Source organism: Emydura macquarii, unplaced genomic scaffold, assembly GCF_026122565.2.
Source record: "Emydura macquarii macquarii isolate MOO-44397 ecotype Brisbane River unplaced genomic scaffold, CSIRO-AGI_Emac_v2 contig_1119, whole genome shotgun sequence".
NCBI classification, from domain to species: Eukaryota; Metazoa; Chordata; order Testudines; family Chelidae; genus Emydura; species Emydura macquarii.
The window spans coordinates 19449620-19475348 of NW_027131256.1; the positions used below are offsets into that span (position 1 = coordinate 19449620).

General features: G+C 37.4%; 1 protein-coding gene across 1 annotated transcript in view; it reads left to right on the plus strand.

Moving 5' to 3' along the window:
- The window catches only part of EPHA6 (EPH receptor A6), a 709227-nt gene that overhangs the window by 469241 nt on the left and 214257 nt on the right, over nucleotides 1–25729 (plus strand). Inside the window, exon 6 of the mRNA XM_067546257.1 lies at nucleotides 15064–15226. Within this exon, the coding sequence (XP_067402358.1) occupies nucleotides 15064–15226 (163 nt within the window). The remainder of the gene's footprint in view (nucleotides 1–15063; nucleotides 15227–25729) is intronic.

The following is a 25729-nucleotide window of genomic DNA, read 5'->3' on the forward strand; positions in this document are numbered from 1 at the left end:
TCTGCTAAGTAATTAACCTAGGAACTGAACAAATTTACATAAGATAAGAACTATCCTGAACCTTGACCAAAATCTTTATCCTTGAACACAAACTATTTTGAAGACTGAAGCTGATTCACTGTTTTCTTAAAGCACAAGCCATTTGTTGCCCAAAATCCTCCTTCCCCTGAAACTATCATCATGGATTCATAGATAGGGACCATTATGATCATCAAGTCCAGTTTCCTGTATGACACAGACTGCAGAATTTCACCCAGGAATTCTGATGTGCCCCAGGACTTGTACTTATTTCCAGTTTTAATATTGTCTTTGTCTAAACTAAAGCACATTTTAGTATGTTATCTTCTCCCTGTGTCGTTTCCTATAGACTGCAATCAAGCTGCCTCTTAACCTTCTGTCCCCACCCCTACTCCATCTTTCCTTTCAGTTCCACTGACCTGATCCAGCTCTCTTCATACAGGCAGCTCAATTTCTTTTTTTTTTTTTAAAGATATCCCTTGTACCTAAAGCCCAGTGACACCATTTTCCATTTCACTGTGCTTCTTTTTCTGGTTCATCTTCAAACCTCTGCTGTTTCATAGACCTAAATTCTAGGTTTCCCCCAAGAGACCCCTACTTTTTCCAATATCCAACTAACTCTATTTTAGGGTCTTAGTATTGTAGAGTCTTAAAATCTCATAACTTCCAGAGCTTCCCCACCATCATGTATGCACAATGTATTCTGAAGTATCTGTGACCTGAGGAAGTTTGGAGTTTTGGAATATGCCAACATTATGATGTAAAAGAAAGCAGCTGTAGGAACAAAGACTAGAAAATAGGACTCACTGAGTCCAGTTGGTTAGAGTCAGCCAAAAGGCTAATTTATTCAGAGAATGATGAGTGGGGATCAAATTTTGGAAAGTGAAAAGGACCGGTTTATTTGGATTGAGGTAGGAACAAGAATGGGAAGTGGAACAAGGCAAGAAAAGATCTAGCAGATAAGCTGATAAACATTCTGACTTGCCCATACCAAATCAAGTCTCTTAATCTTCTGAGGTGTCCTGTTCTTCTAATACTTACTGTCAGAAATTAGAACCATTGTCATCACAGGCATTTCCTCCCAGTTTGTATAATACCAGCCCCAATTCTTCACTTTAGTTATTTTACTACTTACTAGATTGGATTACTGAAAGAACAGTGGAGAAAGTCCCTTTTTATCCTGAATCTAGTTTTTCAGACACAGACTCCCGCTCCTGTAGGACAAATTGTTATCATTTTCACCTGTAATATTTTTCACACCCAGTTACAGACTAGATAACTACATGAACACAGGCGACATCTTAGATTAAGCAGTGATGCCAGAAGCCTGCTCTTTCATATCCAAAATCACACAGCGAGCTGAGGATATGGGGCTCAGAAAGGGAAGATGAGACCCTCTGAGTGAGTCATTCCCCTTTTGATGTAACAAAACAAAACATTTTATAAAACACATCCTTCTTAAATGTCCCCTTTAAATTATTTTTGTTGGTGCAAGTTTGCGCATTAAATAGGGTTTCACCTTTAAATGTTTGGGTTTGGTTAACAAACTCAAGCACTTAGGAAAACTGCTGACTCAGTAATTAAAGAGTTATGTATTAAATTAAAGTCATAAATTAAATTAAATTAAAAGTTATGTATTAAATTAAAGTCATAAATTAAATTAAATGAATTAAAGTCATGTAGTTCTGTTATGATTGTCTTCTTCAAATCAAGAAAGCTAATGCTGTTGATTTAAAGTGATAATGTATAGAAAACTCTCTCTTGTAAAGTTTTCATTTTATTTATTTATTTAAAATGCATTAGTATTAATAGTTTCAAAGTGCCCTTTCTCAATGCTCTTGTCAGGGAGGCTGAGTTAACAACCTATTATTATGTACTCCTATCTGAGTTGTTACTAGCTTTATGGTCTTTTGCAGGAATACACCTGCTTCTCATAAAAACATTTATGTTGCTGCAGAAATTGATGCCTCCTGTATTTGCAGTGACCTTGTACAAACTATATTGATCTTAAACCTTGAGAGAAAAAGATTTCTAAACAAAACGATCATGTCTCCCTTTACACACTGCCATGAATACTAGTACATTATAGCACAGTAGTAGCCATGCTGTATTAATAGTTAAGGAGGCATTTCCATTTGAAAAATCTGGTTTCATGTGTTTATAAATTTCCTGAAAACAACCCTTTCATCTGAAGTTTTCTGCACTTGTTCTTGGTTCAAAGTTGTTTTCACTCAGAATTTTGTAAGATTGAGTTATAAACATACAAAATGTTGGATTCCCTGCTTTAAAAGAAAAAAAAATCAGGGTTTTATTTTGTTTTGGTTTTTTAGAGGGAGAATTTAGGAGTTGGGAGATTGTTGTTTTTAAACACACACTTAGCTTGCTTTATAGTGGCTTATTGTTCAAGCTTCACACTTCCTTAATGGACTTACTCCTTTAAAGAGAAAATTTCCTTTGAGATGTCTGAAGAAACTTAGTTTATCAATAATGAGCCAGATTTATCCCTGATATAATTCTAGGGTCTACAATGGAGTTATGCCAGGGATGAATTTGGCCCTGTGAAGTTAACAAAGTTAGAAAGTTATGTATTAGGTATATACTGTGTGTGATAAGTAATGGTTTGTAAACAATGCATTGAGATGTGTGTATGTGTAACTGGAGGTGTCTGCATAATGAAATGCATTTAATTGAATCTCTCAGGGTCCTCCCTGTATATTGGTCAGAATCTATCCTCCTGAATGCCCTTACTACATTTATTGGAAAGATTGCACATTAAATTCAAACTTCGGTCCCTCTAGGAATTTTTAATCTAGAGTACTATGTACCCTACAAAGCATACAAAGTTTGAAACCACTAGCAAGAACCCTGGAAGAAATTCTGTTAGTGCCCTCAAAAGGAGCCTTCTTTGCCCATACATTTCAGATTTTGTACACATTACATGTAGGCCATACAGCTAAGATCTCTATAATAAATGAAAAAATAGCAGTTAAAGACAGAAAAGCACTACTAGACTAAAAAAACCAAGAGTCCTGTAGCGCTTTAAAGACTAACAAATTTAATTTCTGCTAATCTTGAAAGTGCCACAGGACTCTCGTTGTTTTTGCTGTGTACAGACTAACACAGCTACCCCTCTGGAACTACTAGACTAGATAACTTACCAGTCAATGCTGGAATTCCTTGTAATGTATGTTTACTGTTGTTTTGTCCAGTCTACTTTTAGATGTCACAAAAGATTGGGTTTCCATCTATTCTTTTTGGAGACTGTTCCATAGCCAAACAGGAAGTTTTTGCTGATATGCAGCCTAAATTATACTTCTCATGACTTTTCACTGTCCTACATAATTCCTCTTCCTGTTATCTTCTCCACTTTTAGCAAGACAGGAGATAATATAATATCAGACGACAGTTTATATCAGTGTTTAGCAAAGTCTATGTAACCTAGTAGATTAAGTTTTTGCTTTATATTTCAGAGGTAGTGACTCACAATTATATAAAGGTGTACTGCTATTGAAACATATATTACATTTTTTCAACATGATTCCAGAGTAACAGATACTACTTTTCTATGGATATCTGATTTAAATAATTTCACGTTCAAAAAAGCAATGTTAAAAATGAAATGCTCATCATATAACAAGCCATGGGGACAGGTTTTCGTCTATTATGCTAGTGTAAATCTGGAATAATTGCATTTGTATCAATGGAGTTACTCCAGATTTACATCAGCATAACTCAGAAGAATTGGGCCTATGAGGTCAATAAAAGTACTTCATTCTGGCTGTTTAATTAGCCAGTTTAAAAGAGACACATTTAGAATTAACTTGGCATGCTCTACTCAATTGAGAGTTCTCTTCTATGTATTTATGAACCATCAGAAAGTATCCAACTTAGCTTTAATTATGTCTTGTTGCCAGATAACATTGTAGCACTAGGGAGCTTCTCCATAGCTTCCACTTTTTTCTTAGCAGGTAGGAATAGTCTCTGTAGCAAAGAAAAACAAGAAGGTGTTCATAAATCTGCAGTTCTGAGAAAGTAAAAGGTTATATTCATGTGGATGTTTAAAGCTAGACAGCTAATGATCTCAAAAGCAGCCCAGCCATTCTCACATGTCCTCCCACCTTGAAAGCCTGGAATATATTAAAAGGGAGTTAAATGAGGTCTATATCACAGGATGTCTTTGAAGCAGTATAAAATTTTTCAAAAAGGCAGGCACAGAAATGAACTCAGTATATAGAGCAGCTAAAATTCTTCATCACAGCTGCAGTGTAAGGCTGTACACATGTACAAATGAAACAAGTTGCACTTGCCATAGGCACCAATAGAACCTCCTAACTTTTGTGCATCTCTAACTTACTTTTGTAGTATTTTTAATTTGTTTGCATTGATACCCATTTGAATATTAATAGTATACGTGGAATTGTGCCCTCACATTAAAACATGATGGTTTTGTAAGTCAAACTACAGTATCTCCTATATCACAACTTTGGATTCCTTCCTCTGAAGAGTGAATCATCGTTGTTATATTTAAAGTTTGGCTTTAGCTTTAAATGCTTTCTTAAGTTTAAAATGTCCTCTGATTGAGGTTGAAATGAAGAAACTGAAAACTTGCTAGGTCCTGCCAGGTTGGAATGCATCAATTTATATGTACAGTATTATTGTAATTACATGAATTGATATTGCTAGTAGGCTAATGTAAGTTAGAAGGCTCCCATCCATTCCTCACAGCAATTTAGAGGACTGTCGGCTATTTGGCTTAGAGCATTTTTAAAAGTTACTTCAGCTATCCCTTTGTGTTATCTTCCTTCTAGGGTTTTCCATTTGCAATTTGAAAACTTTATTAACCAGTGACCTACTTTCAATCTTTGCCTAAAAGTACTGTGTCTAAAAAGCACAATTTTATGTGAGTTTTGTCTCAGGTGTGCTACTGAAAAAGTTGATAAAAGATAAGCCAAAAAGAGTTAGGAAAGTGGTCAAAAAGTAGACAGGAAGATATCTGAGTCATAACTTTATTTTTTTTTTCTCCTGAATTTTATCAAACTTCCCAGAAAACTCTACATTGGGATGAGATGTGGCATAAAAATATTACAAGGGGACTGGTTTCTCTTTGAGGTAGTTGAGGTAAAATAAACTGCACTCATTATGGGAAGTTAGTTTCATTTGCAGCTATGGAACAACCACCACCATGCTGTAATAAAGTATCTTAAGTGTTACTGTCTATCATCCTAAAAACTAATTCTTCCCCTCCATTGCTTTGATGAACCTTTAATTAAGGTACTCATGGTTCTGAACTCGGAATTTACTCCAGAATTATGAGTTTCACTCATTCACTACTAGATTCAAAATCTCCATGCACACATCTTCTATTGGTAGTGTTCTGGAAATTTAAGAGCGTACAAGTGCTTTATAAGGCACTCCTTTGTCAGCGATCCTTCTCTTTGGTATTAAACTATCCTTTTGTCTTATTTTTGTTGGCAACATATGCATATGTATAGAAATGAAGTACTTAGACCTGAAATTTCTTATTCATTCTTTTTGTCCCACAGGAGTCAACTGGGTTTTTCACCATAGAAAGGGTTGGTTGGATTGCACCCAAAGAGCAGTGGGGGTGGGGGCGTACAGATCTGTTAAAGAGTTAATTTTAAAAAGCACATTATTTTCATTAAAATCTCTTTATTAGGTTAAATGTTATATTCCAAGAGAAAGGTAAGAAAGGAGAACCCAGATACAGAGTACATGGTGCAATCTGGACTTATTCATTTCTTCTTTCAATGGCTCTTACTTTAGAAAGTAGAGATCGAGGCATTCTTACCTTAGAACAACGTTTTGTAGCAAAGTTTTCCTAGGAACAAAAAGACACCATAGGGTTTCCTACTGCCTATTGTTCTCTATGCTGTATCATATGAAACACGTTTGTAAGTGCTGTTATTTATATATTTATGAAGTATTATCTCATGTTAGGAATGCAGTGTTGCAACAAAAGCAGCACTGCAGTTCCCCTATGAAGAGTGGAAAATTATTAACTATTTAGTTGGTTTTGTTGTTATAAGGGATTTTATGGTGGTGGTCCCTTACTTCTGGCCAGAAGAAATGAGGTGGGGAAAAGGTAAATTGGAGGGGTTGATTGGCAAAATACAATAAGGGTTGGAGTCAAGGGACTATGAAGCTGGTCTCCAGCGGAAGGAGCTCACTCCATCTGAGGATTTACGTTTGGCACATAAGTGGCTTAGGAATTCAGTATGTGTTGGGAGTTTGTCTTAATGCTTGTTAGATTTAGATTTCAGTTAAGGATTTCAGCTATCTGCCTTTTTGTCCTTAGGGTTGGATTTTTTTTTAAGGGTGCTAGTTTCATGTGACTGATGTTGTTGGAACTCTTTACATTTTGTGTGATCTTAAATTAAAAGTTCCCAATTTTTATATTTATAATGGATTCCTGACTTCTTTCTATTCTTTCTCTCTTCCCTGTCTCTATGAGTCTATAATTCACAACTTCTGTGCTTCAGCTGTACTGTATCACTGTTCCCAAATAAAATAAACGAAGGGGAAAGAAAGAGAACTCAATTGCCTATGCATTTGCTTTTTTATTACATTTAAGGAATGGTCAGTGTACTGTAGTACATTAATCCCCCTCTTAAAATGATCAGTACACCCACTTCCTGTATCTGTTATTAATTTTTTCATATTGAATTTTCACAAATAGAACAATGAAATGCAGACAATGATAATACATTAAAGGAATAAAACTCCAGAAAAATAAGTCAGGCAACTTTTCAAAAGCAAGGAACTTTAACAAATTAAAATGGAAAATTTACCCCAACATCTAACAGTAGGGAGTAAATTGAATAATATATTGATTTTTGCATGCAGTGATGTGAATCATCTTATTTTCTGAAGTGTTAAAACCTTTTAGGTGAGGATGTTGACAGAGTGTGGTACAGGATCTATATACATTATCTCCAGGACATTAAGTATATAAAATTAACTGACCTTATGTTCAGAATTAATTGAAATGAACAGGAACTCTGGTCAGCCCTCTGCTGTTAAATAATCTTTCTTATTTGATATTCTGCTAGTAAAAACAACCAAGGTGATTGATTGTTGTTCACAGAATTCTTCTTTCTACGGTTTGGTTATATATGTGAACTTTTCATGGACAATGTTCAAATTAATAATGCAAAATATAACATCGGTGACTCTTCCACCAAGGATAGTACAGTTCTCAGCAGTAGTTTATCTTTCCTGCACGACAAACCTAGTGTTGTGTCTCTGAGGACTCCAAAGTTCCCTAGTCTCTGGTTCCTTACTGATAAATTCTAGAACCCATGTCCAGAGGTGATTTGTAGGTACAATACCGTAGTGTGAGTAAAGGTTGATTTGTGGGTGCTTGCAGCTGAGGCAATGGTAATTTGAAGCTAGGTATGGCACCTAAAGTCATAGAGAGGTTCTGCTGTTGTAACAGGCTGTGGCTTAGGCTTGGTGCTGTCACTTATGGTCAGTTTGGCTGAATCAATGTTGCCAACTCTCATGATTTTATCATGAATCTCATGTTAATTGGTGTTGTGCTTAAAGCCACAGCTCCTGGAGTCTTGTGATAATATGATAATCTGAGCTTTCATTTAAAGAAAATCTATTTTAGCCCTCATGGTTGCAGAAGAAAAGATTGAAATCATGACCTGAGTGCACCCTCCAGGTTTAAAAACCAGAAGGCAAACAAAAAATCCTCATGTTTTTTTGTTTTGGTTTGATTTTTTAATCTCAGGTTTTTATAAGCCATTCTCATGATTTGGGATGCCTGATTCATGATATTTTGAGATTGGCAATACTTCTAATTTCTCTGACTTTTTGGCCTGTCAAACGTAAAAGCCATCTTTTAAGATGTTGATTCCAATTTTTTCTTTAGTAAACATTTTTAATCAGAAAACACATGACTAGAATATTTTATAGCTGCTGGAGAGGAGGTATTCAATATACAGGCTATTTCAGGATTTTCAAGACACATGCCCCAGCCCTTTTACTGTATTCTGATTGCAGACTTTCCATAACTGATTTAAGGCATAGACTTAACTTTATTCCTCCCAGTGCAATCACCTTGTCAATGTGATCTATAATGTCTTATCTACTGTCCTTAAACCCTGTTTTCTTTTTGGCCCTCCATATTATTTAATCTTTAATAATACACCCTCTCTCACTTTGCCCATATCACTCATTGTGCTGGTGAAACTTCAAGCACCTTTTGGGGTCACCCTGTCCTCTTCTCTCCCCATTTTATATTCTCCTGTTCACGGCTCACCTCATTTCACCTCAGCCCTTCCAGGTACATAATCCAATTAAAGTGATGTTTGGCTGGGTTTTGACCTCTCTGTATTTTCTTTAGATTGGTTATCCATTCTACCCCTTTCCTGTCGACAGCTTTGTGTACCTATGGAAAGAGTGATGAACTGACTGACAGGCAATCAAAACATGAAAGTACTGAACGGCCAAAGTGGTAAAGCACCGTTCAATATTTCAGGCACCTGAGTGGTTATATCTCAGTTTAGTGACAGATACTAGAACAAAACAAAACAAAAATAAAAAAATACACATGGTGGTTTTTACCATCAAACTTTGCTGGTCCTTTCTCTGGAATAGACACCACAGACAGCTTCAGCTTCTGCTGACCCCTTGCCTTCTCCTGGCACACTTGCCACCTCTCTCAAGACTCTTCCATTTTTCAAAGACCTTTGCTTCCTGTGAGCCTGGTTACAATTCTGGGGTCAACTGCACCTCTGCCTCTCCATGGTCTCTTCCAGGACACCCTTTTAGGTCTGTCTCAAGATCTGCAGTAATTACTCCTCACTAGTTTTAGTTCCTGGTGGAAGCTTGGTAACTTGCTATGTATGGTATACAATCCATAGTTACATGTAATAGTCAGAGATACAAAAGTTTCTTACCAATCCTGGTGCCCATGACATCTGGCACATCTCAGTATAATAACCATTTAAAATTTCCATGCTTCCAAGGTCTCACATCTGCCACCAGCATGTGCTTTATTTTAAGGCTATGTAAATATTAACTAATGAAATTCACATCACCCTCACAAGATAGCCAAGTAGCTTTCTCTCCATTTTACAGATGAGGAAACTGAAGAAGAGATGTGAGGATCCCCTTTTCCATGGCTACAGAGATGGGGTTAACAGGAGTTCCTTACTCCCAAGGTTTAGGTCATTCCTTTAGATACTGCTGCTTCTCTCAACAGTCACATCTACATTTATGCAGCGTATTGATAAACGCAGGAAAGGAGAAAATATTAAATTGCTCTTTTACACTTTTCTGTGTTCCTCATTTATGGATTTTAAATAAATGTTGATATACTGTAAGTGGCAGAATCATGCAATATTATTCTTACCTGTAATGCAGTATTTATTCAGCTCTTATATTGTGATCTCTACTCAGGAGAAAATGATGGCCCTCATGGTCTATAGTGCCTCTATTAGTACTTATATATAAAATAGTGTATAGTGCCTTGAAAATACTGAGTAGGGAGAATATAATGTAAGGGCAAATTTCCATGTGTGGACACAGTGGATGCAACCCACATTAGCAAACAGCATATGTAAATGGCCACTTATTGTCTCAGTTAATTCTTTTTGCATGCACAAATTTGAAAGTTTTGAATCACAATGCAGAACCCATGTGCCACTTTAAGAGGGTTTGTCAATGACTCATGATACTCACTGAACTAAGTACTTTGAGTGTCATTCTTAAAATAATCCAGGCAGAGCAAGTTGGAGGAAAGGAGTAATTCCTTGGACTATTTTTATATAATTTAAAATGATAGCAAATTATACTTGACTATCTTTTCCATTTGTAAATTAACGTGCTGATTGTAGTTTGATTAGAGCTGCATTTCTCTCTACCATTCATCTACAAAGGGTGACAAATCCCACATGTCTGAAAGTTGCTGAAGCTTATCAATGCTTTACTGGTAAAGTTAATCTAAAGGTTATCTGAGCATTATTGCATATAAGTTTTTATTGGCAATTTAATGTGGTATTCTATAGGGTACCTGAGTGCTGAGATATTTCTAATTCAAAACAGCGAGAGTTCTGTGGCATCTTTAAGACTAACAAATGTATTTGGGCATAGGCTTTCGTGGGCAGAAACCCACTTCATCGGATGCACTTCTAATTCAGTGTACTTTTGGGTCATCAGCAAAATCAGTATTTTACTCATCGTCACCACAATCTAAAGAAAGGAAAATCATAAAGTGAATCATGAATGTCCTGTTCATGGTAGCACATCATGAACAAAAAACAGTTGCTCTGACGATGTCATACGAGAGAATTGTTTCGTTATAGTCTGCTTATATTGATAGGAGAGATGTAGCCATCGTGATACACTGTAAAAATAACAAGTTTTCCATTATTTCAATAGTCTGATCTTGTATCTATTATATTAATGTCAGAACTCCACTTCAGTGTGCCTAGTATTGGGCCATTAGTGCCACTGCACACGTTTGTAGAATCAGACGAGTGGCCTTCCCAAGAAAACTGTTGATCGAGAAAGTCACTAAACAAGAGCAGTTTTCCTTTGGACATAGAATTCGGAAAAATATCATTGGCCTTGTATAAAGTCCAGAATCTGGATATTCTGTACTAAATCAAGTTTTCATACCATGATGATGGTAACCAAGGGACTGATTCTATAAGGTGCTTATACTCACAGCCCCTATTGACTTCCATGGAATTTGTGTATGCTCTTCACTTCTCAAAATTAGATCAAAAGTGAGCATCTTCCTTTGAACTGACAATTCTTACTACTACTAAATTACTAAGGATAGAAAATAAGACAGAAAATATCATAATCCCACTATATAAATCCACGGTGAGCCCATACCTCGAATACTTTGTCCAGTTCTGGTCACCCCATCTTCAAAAGGATATGGTGAAACTGGAAAAGGTTCAGAGAAGGGCAACAAAGATGATCAAGGTTATGGATCAGCTTCCGTGCAAGGAGAGACTAAAAAGATATAGCACTATTCATCTGAGAAAAGAGACAACTCAGGGGGAATGTGATAGAGGTCTTTAAAATCATGAATGGTTTGGAAAAAATGAATAGAAAATTGTTATTTGCACAATACAAAAATCAGAGGTCACCTGATGGAATTAATAGGCAGTAGGTTTAATATAAACAAGAGGAAGCACTTTTTCACCCAATGCACAACTAACCTGTGGAAATCATTGCCATGGGAGGTAGTGATGGCGAAAAGCATAACTGGGTAAAAAAAAAAAAACTGAATAAATTCATGGAGGATAGGTCTATCAGTGGCTATTAGCCAAGATAGTCGGGGATGCAACCCCAAACAGAAGACAGGGGTGCAACACTCCAGACTTGTCCTATTCTGCACACCCCTTGAAGCTCTGGTACAGACCTCTTTCAGAGACAAGATACTGGGCAAGATGGACCATGGTGTGACCCAGTATGGCAGATCTTATGTTCATAGGTTCATAACTGGAGAGAAAAAGAGAGGGTAAAAGGTATCACACATAAGGTTCATACCATATTTTCTACATAAGATTTTGGACAGAGAGCCTCAAACTATTTATCCTGTTGCAGTAGCACTTTTGTTATGTCATTAATGGGGTTAGATTTATTTTTGCCTTGTATATTTTGGCCAAATTAAAGGTGTTATGGACTAGCTGAGGATCTCTTAGGAACCCAGAACTTCATCATAGTTTTGGTTGTGAGCTAGCATTAGGTACTTTTCTGCTTTATACTGGATTTACCTTTTTAACTCAGGCTCCACACCTTCTGCCTCTGTATTCTCCCTAATTATTTTTCTTATAAGTATCCCTACTGAAAACTAGAGTGATGTATTAATGGTAACGTGAAGGAGCACTGTACTCGTTGTTTGATATGGACCCAGATCCATATACAGAGGGAAAACCATTTGCATGCCCTTCATCCCTCCCTGCAAAGGGGTTAGACATTTCCACAGCACCCTTTCTCCCTTGTTATGGACTCCCTAAAGGTCCCTATGTGCACCTGTGCTCCTCCATGATTTGTGGAGCATATGCTTTGTGAACAGGGCAGATTAGGGCACAACCATTTGTTCTGTTACCCTCCCTTCCCTCCTCCTCCTCCCCTTCCCCCGCCACCCCCTCTTTCCCCCCCACCACACACATGCACCACCAGCCCTGCATAAATTCTTGGAAAAGATCATACAAACTGTTACTATGTTATGTTGTCCACTGAGCTCCACCTAAGTGTCTTTGGGGATAACTATGGCTGAGAGAATTGCTGGTAGCCAAAGCTTCCTGTGTTATCATCACAGGTCTTAAGAACCAGAGGTCAAAACTGGTGCAGAGGACCATGACCTTTACAGGGATGGCCCAGGTCATAACACTGGCTCTATATTTTACCACTCTGATAGTACAACGTGTGTGCAGAGATCTCGGCACTTCTTCTACCTGAGCCCTCATGCATGGTTTTACTATAGTAGGGCATCATGTAGATGGTGAAATTTAACCTTACATAGAATCCAAGTCATTTATGAATAGCATCAATCATGTGTACTTGCTTCTTAACAGTTGTTTAAATTACTACAGAAAAGACTTCATAAACTCCTTCATGGTAGTAGTCACATTATGATGGGTATAATATTTCAAATTTAAATAAACCTTTTATAAGACCAAAGGACCTACAGTGATCAGCAATAAAAAGGCAGTGCTTGCCAAGAGATATCACACAGATCACAATTATTTCCTATTCCCATTGTAGGGAAATGCTGTAGTATCTGTTGGCAAATGCTGACTTCTTAATGGAAACCACAGTTTATTTTAATTTATAAAATGCAGCAAATACCAAGATCTCTGGACACAGGAACAATTTTTAAAAAACTACAAAAATCCTTATTATACAATAGTCAGTGATCAAATTCCCATTGACTTCAATTTAACCAGCATCAGGTCTATAAACAAAAATCTCACTGAACTAACCAATTAAATGCTAGATGTGATGCTAACTATAAAATATTTTCTAATATCACTCACAAAAACGTGTCCAGTTTTTTAAAGCTACTGGTGCAAACCTCATCTCTAGTCTATTCTTTTTTTATAAGTTATAGTGTTGCTATGTAACAACATTTACTGTGAAACAGGATACTGTTCAATATGTGCAGAGGTGAGGGCAGGGAAAGGTCTTCATTTTCTTACAAACCTGAAAACTGGCCCATTTCATCTAAGCAAAATCAGATATTTTTCTCAACTATGCACTCTTTTTCCAATTAAAGAGAGCCCATTCTCAAACAAAAAGTGACTTTTTTCAGCAGCTTCAAAAATCAAAATTAGCATTTTTACCTCAAATTTTACCTCAAATTTATCAAATTTCACAGAAAATGGAAACGTGAGGATCACAACATGGTTAAAATTTGTGTACAGTTTAACTCTGTTATTTGTTTGTATTATCTGTAGTCTCCATCCATATGTACATATCTATTTTACATGTTACTTATTCTGTTCATATGTTATGTAACATGGCTTGTTATTTCAAAATCTAATAACAGACTGTTTAACTAAGTAGCAACCTGAGGATTTTCTCTTAATATAGTTTCCCAAGTTATCTTCAGGATTTGAACAGTGGGCATTAGTTGAAATCATCTTAAATTCTATTTGATACTTCCCCAACCCCAATACCAACACTTAACTCTGAGAAATCCTTATGGGGTTTAATTAGTTACTTTTGCTATATCCCGGCCAATGGAAGCATTGATATGCCTCCTGCCACATGCTAAATTCATCTCTGGTGTAACTCCATTGACCTCAATGAGGTTCCATTAAGGATGAATCTGGCTCAATATGTTTGCTGTGCCCAGCTTCTTGTAAAAGCATATATATATTTTTCAAAATTAGTAAACGTCTGCAATGTAACTGAAAACTGCACTTTTCCCTCCTATATCTTCTCCACAGTAACAAGCTAGAAACAACTTTTGAATAACTTAATATACCACATAGGGTAACATCAGTGCACGACATTATACATTTGTGTTGCCCTGTGGGTACCGCTATTGTATTATCGAGAGTCCCAGGGATAATTCTGCTTCAGCCTGAATTGTAGATGAGACATTCTCTAGCACAATAAAGGCGACCTGAAGGCATTGGTAAAAATATTACAGATTACTGATTTATGGAATGACAGTAACTAATGAAATAAAATAACTCTCTGCTCTCTTATATAACACCATCACTGTGTCCTAAAAATATGGAACTAACAGCATCAGCACTCTCTGTGTGCAAAACTACATATTACTGAGTTTGTGCAGCAATCTGATAGACTGAATCACTCTACTAAAGACCTGGTTCTGAGAGGTGCTGGGCACCTGTAACTCCCCGTGACTTCCGTAGGAGTTGGGGCTTCTCAACAACCCCCAGAATCGGCTGGAAAATGCTTAACATGGGAATTCTGCGAAGAATGTTTTTTTCTTCATACTGTGCCAGGGAATTTATATCTAATCACATTACAGCTAACTGGAGAGAAAAATTAAGTTCAGCAACAACAAAGCAGTTGAACCATGCTAGAAGTTTTCAAATTAAAAAAAAGTTAATCTGTATTTTCTTTTACCCACAGGCCTACCCACGGATAGCGCCGGCATTTTGGCACTACCTGCGGGTAGAAGTGAGTAGCGGGTGTTTGAATATTCCCACATCTTTACACTTTATTAGTACTTACTGAACTTCTAATTTTTCCATTGTGCAAAATACGTAGCTGCCATTTCAGCTGCCATTTTCTGTGAATGTAGTCTTGTACTAATGCTATATTACTTTGACTACAGTATAATTACTAACCCAAATCACAAAGATACAATGTGCATTGTATGAAAGAGTAAGCAAAATTACTTAAAATATTCCTAATCCAAGGTCATGTCATACATTGTGATGATAGCACAATACCAAGAGTACCAGAATTCATACCTGAACCTCCTTTTATGAACAAATTTTACATTCATAAGAAAAAAGTACAAAGCTTGCACAACTCAACTTGATATCATTTCTCCCCTCTTTTGTCCCTCAGGAGCATGAGCAGCTCAGCTATTCCTCCACAAGGTCCAAGGCTCCAAGTGTTATCATCACAGGTCTCAAGCCAGCCACCAAGTATATATTTCATATCAGAGTCAGGACTGCAGCAGGATACAGCGGCTATAGCCAGAAGTTTGAATTTGAAACTGGAGATGAAAGTAAGTCTTACTGAAGGGGAAAAAAGTGACTGCAGTAGAAGTAGTGTCTAATTCTAAGTGAATGAGCTGAGTCCTCAGCACACCCTCAACACAGAATGCCCGAGATGAACACTGAAGGATTTTTTAACTTGCAAGACTTCCTCACTCCTTCCCCTTTTTTTCCTTAGAGACTTTCCACCTTTTATCCTCCTGAAAATGGAGATTAGAAGACTCACAAGGTATGGGTGCCAGCAGAATAGTTCTGTGCATTTATGCAAGACCTGATCTCCCCTCACAGGGAGTCTTTCATCTGCTGATTTTCTGTGCTCCCACTACCTAATAATAATGTAATGGAAACAATTATGTGTATTTCCAATCAAACAGTAAATTTGCTAAACACCCAAGTAAGAAGCAAGCATATAAAAAACCTCAAAAACATCTGTGAGCAACTTCTGTAATGAAACCCAAGCCTCCACTAAAATCCCCATTAGGATATTTGTAAATATTTGATAGAAAATTAGTGTTGATACCACATTAAAAACATTTATTAGTGAAATTACATTAATTAACACTTACCCATACTGTGTCTCATTAATGTGTTGAAATTCATGCTGTTTAAGCTAACGTACGGACTGAAGTCTTCTTATAAATGTATATGTTCTCAAAATAGACCTTATAGATAAATAAGAAATTACAGAAGACTTATAAAGATGGTCATGAATACTGCTGACAAAATTTTAATGAATGTATGTAACGGAGAGGTTTCAAATTATCCAGGAATGATCAGCTGAATCACAAGTCAAACTCCTATGAAACAGTGGTAAATGTATTCTAATTCTGTATTATTCTGAGAAAGTGATTTTTCTACAAATATGGAACTATGGATCCTTAATATGGCATCCAAAGAAATTCTTTACCAGTCAAAGGTTATTGGACTGTCAGTGAACATTCAGCCAAAACCAATTCAGAAGCTAAGAATGTTAAGAATAAGTTACTGAAATGTCAATTCAATTTAAATTTGCCTCTACAAACAATAGTTCATAGCTAATCCCTTTCAGACATAATATCTCACATAAACATTCTGAGACTGCTCCTGACTCTGCACTAATGGACTTGGAGTAAGCATTTCAAAAGGGCCTCTAAGACCTAAACCCCATTTTCAAAAATAACTTAGGGCCAACTTTTTAAAGATAAGTGCCTTAAGATGCAGATAGGCACCTAGTGGGATTTTTAAAAATTCTGCATTCTTGTAAACTGATTTGGTTTGACATTTTTTAAATGAAATAGTTCAACTTTTGAATTCTACTTCGCTTTTATTTTTTTACAAAAAGGTTAAAAAAATAATTAAAAAAAAAAAAAAAAGAAATGTTTTGTTTGACCCAAATTATATATATGTTACTTTTTTAGTTTGACTGCTGAAAAATAAGAGTAAAGCTATGTGAATAAGCAAAGTGCCTACATTATTGTTGAGAATATGACTCAGGCTCCTAAGTCATTTATATGTTTTTGAAAAGTTTATCCTTGGCCCTTTAGTTAAAGTAGTATAGGCTCATGCTTTCAGATCCAGATGACCTAGCCCATGGTCTCATTACAAATGTGGTTGTGGTATACATTCACCCTGACCAGACAATCTCATCCCAAATGTCTGAGGTCTACAGCAGTTCAAATCCCCATAAGGGCCATCACCTGTAATGATACCTCTGGGCAGTTTGTCTATGGGGATTGAACTGAAATCTCTGTATCTTAAATCATGAGCCCCTGCTGCTTGAAATAAAGGATGAAGAGGGGGATTTTCAAATCCACCCAAGAGAGTTAGAAGTACAAGGCTTTCAATGGGACTATTCTTCTAACTCACAAAGGTGGCTTTGAAAATCCCATGCCTAGTGCATTAGCATGGAGGCAGTACAGACTCCTAATATTGTGTGGTCCATTAACTAGAGAAAGCCCAAAACAGACAGTGGGTTAATGTGAATTACATAAACCTACTGTGAATTTATCTCAAAATTCACCAGAAAATACTATGACAACAAATATTCTCTAAATTTAATATGAGTTGATAATCAACTCTTCTGTAACTGTGTTTAAAAAGGAATGGTTAATTATTTAATTTATAATTTAATAATTCAAACTTCCATCCCTGGTCTGAGAAACTGACAATTTTGTGTGATATCACAATTGATGTGTTCTCTGCAAAATCACTAGATTGTAATTGCATGAAGCATGAACATGTCTGTTCAGCTATCTTCTCACTGCATATATGCAGTTTCACAGTGCCATAGTGAAATAATATAAATAATTTTGTAATCTCAGCACTCATAAACACTTTTTGACTACAAATTATTTCTAAGCACTTAACGTGAAACTTATTAAAGAAACACAAGTACAGATTATATGTTTGTTAGTTGCAGACTTTCATTATTCAGTTATATACTCTAAAACAAACATTTAATTTAATCATCACTTAGGTAAAAGAAATTGTATGTATCAAATCCCTTGTTCCTGATCAAGTAAGAAGGGGTGTTGTTAATTCTCCAGCTCAGTTTGACAGTTTGTAATGGCATCTGGAATTAGATAAAAACTTCAGTTCAATTAAAGATCATTTAGTTGCTGTTATACCTGTGGCCTTGTTCTGGTATTGTTACGATCACACACTGAGGTATAGCCAGTGCAACCTAGTGATCAGAGAGGAGTCTGGTTTAGTGACTGGAGCAAAATCAGAGGGCAGACTTGGAGGTACAGTCAGGAGGCATACCAGTGATCAGAGCCAGGAGATGGGTTCAGAGGTAGGCAGGACCAAGAATAGGTCCCAAGGGAGTAGTGCAGGCAAGGAACGGAGCAAGGGCTTGACAGGAAGCAGGCCTGACACAGGTACAGGCATGGAACACATTGAGCAGCCACTGTGCTGCTGTTGTTACTAGGCTTAAACAGGGATCTGTTGGCCCATCTGTTCAATCATGGAGCATACTCACTTACTGAGAGTTTATTGGGTTGCAAGATGACCGCACCCAGAGCCAGCTGAGTTCCTGACAGTTGTGGTCTTGCTGCAGGTACCTAAAATAAAAGAAAAATTATCAAGATGCCTATCTGGTAAGTCCTAGGTGCTACAGATAGAAAGATTCCTCAATGGCCAGCTAAAGGATCTTTCTCCCATCCTGTCCAGGTGTGTTTGACTTGGTGAAGCAATTTGCTGAAGTCACTGATTTTTTATTTAGTTTTAATGGGCTGTCTATTCATACATTCATAAGTTTTTAAGGTCATAAGAGACCAAAAGGATCATCTAGTCTGACCTCCTGCATGACACAGGTCAACATGTTCACGTCATCCCATGTTACCAACCAATCCAGGACAGCCTACATAAGTGACCGGTCCCCAAACTCCAACAGTTTGTGTGTCATGTGCAAATTTTACCATTAATGTTTGTATATTTTCTTCCAGATCATTGATAAAGATATTGAATAGCATTGGGCCATGAACAGATATCTATGGGACCTCACTAGAAACACCTCTTTTGGATGACGATTCCCCATTTATAATTACTTTTTGAGATTCATCAGTTAGCCAGTTTTAATCTATCTAATTTAGGTTACATTGATTTTGTACAGTGATAACTTTTTTATATCAGAAGGTGATGCAGAATTAAGTCAAATGCCTTATGTCAGTCTATTATGTCAACAAGTACCTTTATCAGCCAATAATCTTATCATAAATGATATCAAGTTGGTTTGACAGGTCCTGTTTCTCGTAACGTTATTTTGTTTGGCATTAATTATGCTACCATCCTTTAATTCCTTACTGATTTCATGCATCAGTCTTTCCATGATCTTGTCCAGGATTAATGTCAGCCTGACTGGTCTATGGTTAATTGGGTCATTCCATTTACCCTTTTTACGATTGGCATGACTTTGTTAACAAATAATCGCATCAGGACATCTCATGGGAGATGTGGACAACCCCTCTTTAAATGGAAAATGAGGCAAACACCTGTATGAGACTGTGGTTACCAGTCACAAACAATGGAACATGTCATAACTGATTGTCCCCTTCATTCTTTCACTGGGGGCCTGAAGGAAATTCACCAGCTCACTGCTCTGGCAATGTCCTGGCTGTCAAACCTAGATAAAACTTTGTAATCATTGCTACCTACCCAAGTCATATAAAGGAAGAAGAAGTAGAAACACAGAGAAATGCAATTTTATGCCCAAAGTTATTTGCAGCCATGTTTTAATTTAATTAACAGATTAAGTACCTGATTACTACAGCAAACAGGTACTAAAGCGTTTTACATGATACAAGTTATGTCTGTAAATAATTGTGGGTGTAAAAAGAGAAGGATGGGTAAAGGCTGGACTCAGTCTCACCCAGTACATGTAAGGTGTAATCACATGTGATTGTGACAAATGAGGAAGACACTGACAGCAGCAGACTTTAGCCCTTTCATTAGAGTGAGTGCAAAACCCAGGGAAGAAAAAGTAAAATGACAAATCAATATCTGGAGACTAATAAGGGCTTCAAACACTGCAGTCAATTGAAGTTTGAGCTGTGTTCTCCACATCTTCAATTGTTCCTGCAATCTGAGGGATTTGGGATGTCAGAGAGAATTAAGTGCAGGTGGCGTTTCCTAAACTGTAAGACAAGCACATTTAGCTCCTTCTAGTAGCAATTGTTGTCTGACTTATCTCTGTCATGAGGCATACAAAACTCAGTCAGCTAATCATGGCTAAACAGTTGACAAGCTATGACTATTCCTCCACCCCTTCCTTTTTTTCCCCCATACCCTTTCTTTAACCCCAGTTTAAAACAAACCAAACAAAAAGTAAACTAAAAACACATGAAACTAACAAATTCTCCCAAGTCTTCACCATACTCATTTGCTTGTGTGTTGAATCCACATCCGCTATAGATGGTAATCTTCAGGGCAAGGATTGTTTCTTTTGTGTATTTGTACAGGATACAACACTTGGGACCTGAGGCCTTTTAGTACTATCAGAATATGAATATTTACTGCTAATAATAATAAAATACATAATACATATCCCCTCAGTGGCAGTGAAGAAAAATCATAAGAGGAGAAGCCATCTAGAATACTAATAAAGTAATTTATTGCAAGAGAGAAAATTGCTTGAAAACTCATTGGATCGAATTTAATAAAGGCATTTTAAGATAAATATATTTAAGTAATAAAGCAAGCATAATAATATTTCTTGATGCAGAATAGGTTGTGATTTTTTGTAATAGTTATAAACACAGTCAGAGTATGTACTTGGCTGTGGAGTTTTGCTCTCAGGTCGGAAATGAAAGCAATAGCTTTTTATTTAAATGTTTCAAATGTTCCATGGTTTACATGAAGCAATTTTAGAGATGAAAGATAATAAATTATAAATAAAATTTTTTAAACCTTGGACTAACAGAAACAAGGTGGACACATATAGCCATTGCAAACCTCTTTTACTTCTTTAGCTATTAAAGAGACAAGAGCTTTGTCATACCTTCTAGTTTTGGTTTCCATGGGGTTTGCTAATCTAATAATAATATAATATAATTAACCACTATCTGGGGAAAAGAGGGACTAAAATATGAAAAGAAAATGTCTCCTGATTAAAATGAAACTTGATGACTTACTCTATAGAAAAATGTTATGAATATAAGGTTTAAAATTATCTTGTAAGATTATTGTTCTTTGAGTGGTTCTGCATATATACCAGCTAATGAGTAATGCACCAACTGATGCAGCCTCGCAGTAGACCCTTCTCCAAGCAGTGTCCATTAGGGCACATGTGTGCCCCCTCCTATGTCTCCCCTCAGTGTTCATGAAAATTCTGAGGGCCAGGCTATATAGGGGGGCACTGAGCCCTCTACCATCTCAGTTCCTTCCAGCCACGTGTCAGATGAAAGCAAACCACTCTGGGCCTTTGGATCTGGCTTTTTTCTCCTATTTTAGCCTTGAAGAGTTTATTGTCATTTATTTTTTAATATTAACATAGATACTATGTTAATAGTTATAGTTAGTTCAGTTAGTTTTCAGGGATGGGATGGCATGGGATGGCAGACCTCAAGCAGAAGCAGAAGCAGCCAGGCTTTAAGAGATGTATTTCCTGCCCAGTCATCTTCCCAGAATTGGATGACCATGTGAGGTGTCTTGAATGACTCACCGAGGGTCACTCTTTTTCTGGGGGTTCCATGTGTCACACTTTAATACTCAGAGTACATAAGGAAGAGTATAATAGGCTGCTGGTGCTCTTGCTTAAGGAAGTTCTCCCTGCTAATCAATTGGGTTCCAGAAGATCTTTGGATCTGAGACTAAGAGGTCCATATTGTCTCTGACTGCATCAACGAGTAAGGCTAAGATGTCTGAGATGTCTCAGGGATGTGCCTTCACTGGTTCTGGTATACATTCCCATTTCATCATATCCTCCAATTAGAGCTGCCAGGGTATCAAAGGTACCATCTATTCAGTCCAGAGCTAAGGATCCTGTGCCTAGGTTCTGACTGTGTCAGTTCCAAAGAAGGCAGCAGAGGAGAAGACATCCAGAGTCAGCAGTGCCAGATCCCAAAGGTCAGATTTATCACTTCCATCCGATTTGGATCCATCTTCTGTGGTACCAAGTCTGAGACCCAAGTCCATTCCACATTCTATTTTATGATCCAGAATTACAGAGTTGTGTCTCTCTCTGGATCTGGTGATGCCTAAGTCTGTAAGATCAGCACTGTTATCCTTACAAACCCCAGTACTAACATCAGATCCAAAGAGGACTATTATAATAGTAGCAGATGTTCATCATTCAGCCCTGATCATTCTTCAGATCTAAGTGAGAGCTCTTTGGGGGATAGGAAGAAGAAGACCTCATCAGTTCCAAGGTCTAAATCCTCTACTCCTGAAAAGAGGCATAGGATAAAACCATCTCTCCTTCTTCCTCCTCTTAAGACTTCTATAGGGTCACCAGGCAGATCTTTCTCACTTCTCATGTCAGTTCATGCTCCAGTGCAGTTGTTATCTTCAGTAAGACCCATTACAGATCCAAGTTTGGATCCACAAGTAGAAGAGGATCATGAAAGAGTCAAAAGACCTGAGCTCTCCAGATTTATGCCACCCAAGTCTGAATTTCCTCAGTCTTTTCATCAGTTTGTGCCTAACACATTGTCTGAGGAAGAAAAAGAAGAGTTGGTTCCTCTCCTTGAACATCACTAGGTGGATACAGAGTTTGAACCAGATTTGTCACCTAATGAAAATGTGAGCATTGTTTCTGCATCATCTCCTTCAGAGGATGCTCTGCAATTCCATGAGTTTGGTGGATCGACTGGCATCTACTTTGAAATTACCTTCAGTTGCTGTGGATAATGTCAGTATCTGACATTCTTGGTGCTCCTTCAAGGAATAGGATACATTTATCTATTTTTAATGGTCTCTTGCAACCTGCTATGACCATTGGGGTTACTCCTACTTCCTGTCAGCCCATTTCTAAAAAAGCAGATAAACTATATCAAATCCCACAGGAGGGTGTTTTGTATTTTTATACTCATCCTGCACCCAATTATTTGGTGATTGCAGCAGTGTATAATATATTTAGGTCTGGTTAAGCTCATTCAACTCCAGCAAATAGAGAAAGGAAGAAATTGGATGCCCTTGGAAGGAAGGTTTTTTTCTCCTTCACCTTTAGATATTAGCAGAGCTAATTACCAGTATGTAGTGTCCCACTATCAATTCCATCTGTGGGAGAAGATGGTTATGTTTCTGCAAGAGATACCAGATGTTCAGAGGAGATTAGCCAATGCTATCTTGGGAGAGGGACAAAATGTGGTAGAACATGCTCTCGGGGCTTCTTTTGATGCTTATGAGTCTTTGGCCTGAGCCTTAGCACCTGTCGTTACTTTGAGAAGACATGCATAGTTAAGACCTTCATCACTGTCCCTGGACATTAGCTTTAAAATTGGGATTCTCCTTTTTGAGGGTGGTGGTCCTTTCAGTAACAAGACGGATGAGCTTTTGGAAAAGTCAGAAGAGATTAGGTCTACTGCTCATTCTCTGGGTTAGTTCTCCACTGTTAGAAGGACACCTCCTATTCCTTTTTTTCATTACCAGAGAACATTTTATCCTCAACCTTCTTCATATTTTTCATCTCAGACACTTCAGCAACAACATCAGCAAACAACTTCTTCCTCGCAGTCTCAACAAAAGAAGCGGCCATTCAGGTCCAGAAAAAAGTCAAAGCAGATCTGCTTTGTCTTCTTCATTTAATACACAGCCACAGATCTGGCACAAGGGTCAAGAGTTTTGGACCAAGTGGCAAAGCTCCTTTCTACCCCTTGTTTGGAAACAGGCCAGCCCACTTTATCAGCTATGAGAGGCTTATTACATCACACAAATGGGCCATAGAAATCATAGAAAAAGTCTATGCAATACAGTTCAAAATACTACTTCTTTTTAATTCCCCTTATCCTTCACTTTTCAGGGAACCATCTCATAAAATTGTTCTTTTATAGGAATTTCAGAAATTACTTTTGATGGGAGCTGCAAAGGAAGTTCATAAAGAGGGATTCAAGAATTTTATTTAAGATAGTTCCTGATGCAGAAAAAATGATCAATCTTTCAATTTTTAGATTTAAGAAAGTTGAACACATTCATCTAAAAAGTTTCACTTTCAAATATTAATGCAAGCCTCCATCGTCCCACACTCTCAAACATGGATTGGTTCACAGCTTTCAATTTCAAGGATGCATATTTCTATATTTATATTTGGCTAAATGATCGGACATAACCTCTGTTTTGTGGTGGAACAGAGAGATTTTCAGTAGAAGGCCCTGCTGTTAGGCCTCTCTGCAGTACCAAGAGTCTCTACAGAGTGCCTATCTGTAGCAGCAATGCATCTCAGAAAACAGGGCATTTTTGTTTACACATATTTTGATGATTGGCTGATGAAATCACCTTCAGAAGAAAATCTGCTGACTCACATCCAGTTTACAACTTCCCTTCTTACAGATTTAGGGCTGCTTCCAAATGTCAAAAAGTTAAATTTCTGTCCAATTTAGAGAATACACTTTATAGGAACCGCATTGGACTCAGTAGCAGAAAGGGTTTTTCTTCCAGAGGAAAGATTTTTGAGGATAATATTTAAAAGATTCATTGTCATTAGACCCAGAAACAAATTTTCTTTTTAGGTCTGATGGGTCTCAATGCAATGACTACTTATGTCACTCTATTTGCATGTCTCAAAATGAGGCCAATGCGACATTGGATGGCTCCAGTTTACAAATCAAATCTGGATAATTTTTTCATGCTAGTCACCGGGCCACAAGACATTTTAGATTCTTTGGTGTGTGGAGAAAAAGAACCAATGGTCTCAAAAGAGTCCTTTTCAGTCCTCCTTTGCCATTCATCACAATAATCTCCAATGCATCGAACAGTGGAGGGGGAGTTCATCTGGGTTCTCTGACTGTTCAAGGTCATTCGATATCTCAGGAAAAGAATCTGCACATAAATGTTTTTAGATTGAGAGTGATTCACCTGGCTCTCCAATCTTTTCTGACTCATATAAAGGGGAAAGTTGTGCAAGTAGAGACAGACATGACAACTGCTATGTATTATGTCAACAAGCAAGAAGGTGCTCATTCCACTATGCTGTGTGCTGAGGCAATCTCTGGGATAGTTACATTCTTTCTACAGGATGTCTATCTGATAGCCCTGCATTTAGCCGGCTGAGCAATGTGTTAGCAGATCAGCTCAACAGAGACAGTTCTCAAATGCATGAGTGGTCATTAAAGGACCAGGCAATACAAGAGATCTTCTCAAGTTTGGGTCAGCCAGTTGTGCACCTGTTTACAACCAGGTTCAACAAGAAGTGTTGCCTTTTTTGTTCAAGAGCGGAAAAGGACAGTCAGTCTATATCAAATGCTTTTCTAATGCACTGGGGAATGGGACATCTGTATGCCCCTCCCTTTCCATTAATTCAGAAGATGGTGAGGAAAATAAGACAGGACAAGGTGACACTGATCCTGGTCCCTCCAGCTTGGCTGAGACAGCAATGATATATGGACCTGCTTCAGCTGTTGGAAGGGGTCTACAAACTGTTTCATCTCCAGGCCTGTTGTCCCAGCAGCAGGGCAGGATTCTTCATCCAGTCTCTTCATCTGATGGCCTGAGCAACCAGACTGATTAATCTTGAACAATCTTGTTCCTCCTTTGTTCAAAATGCATTGCTGAATTCTAGTCTATGAGGAAATGGATTAGATTTGTCTCTTGGATGCAGGTAAAATCTGACTCACCAGTTATAGCTTCTGTTCTCTGTGTTTTGGAGCATCTGATGTATTTAAAGTCTGAGGGGTTGTCTTTAATTTCTCATTAACCGTACTTTTGGCAGCTTTCTCAGTTTATGTTTTGATCAATGGTAGATTGTTATTCATACATGATATGATTAAAAGGTTTCTGAAGGAATTACCTAACATGTATCCCCTCCAACACCCCTTAAAGATCCATTTCCACAGGAGAATCTTAATTTGATGGAATCTATGCATATGAAGTTGTCTTTTAAA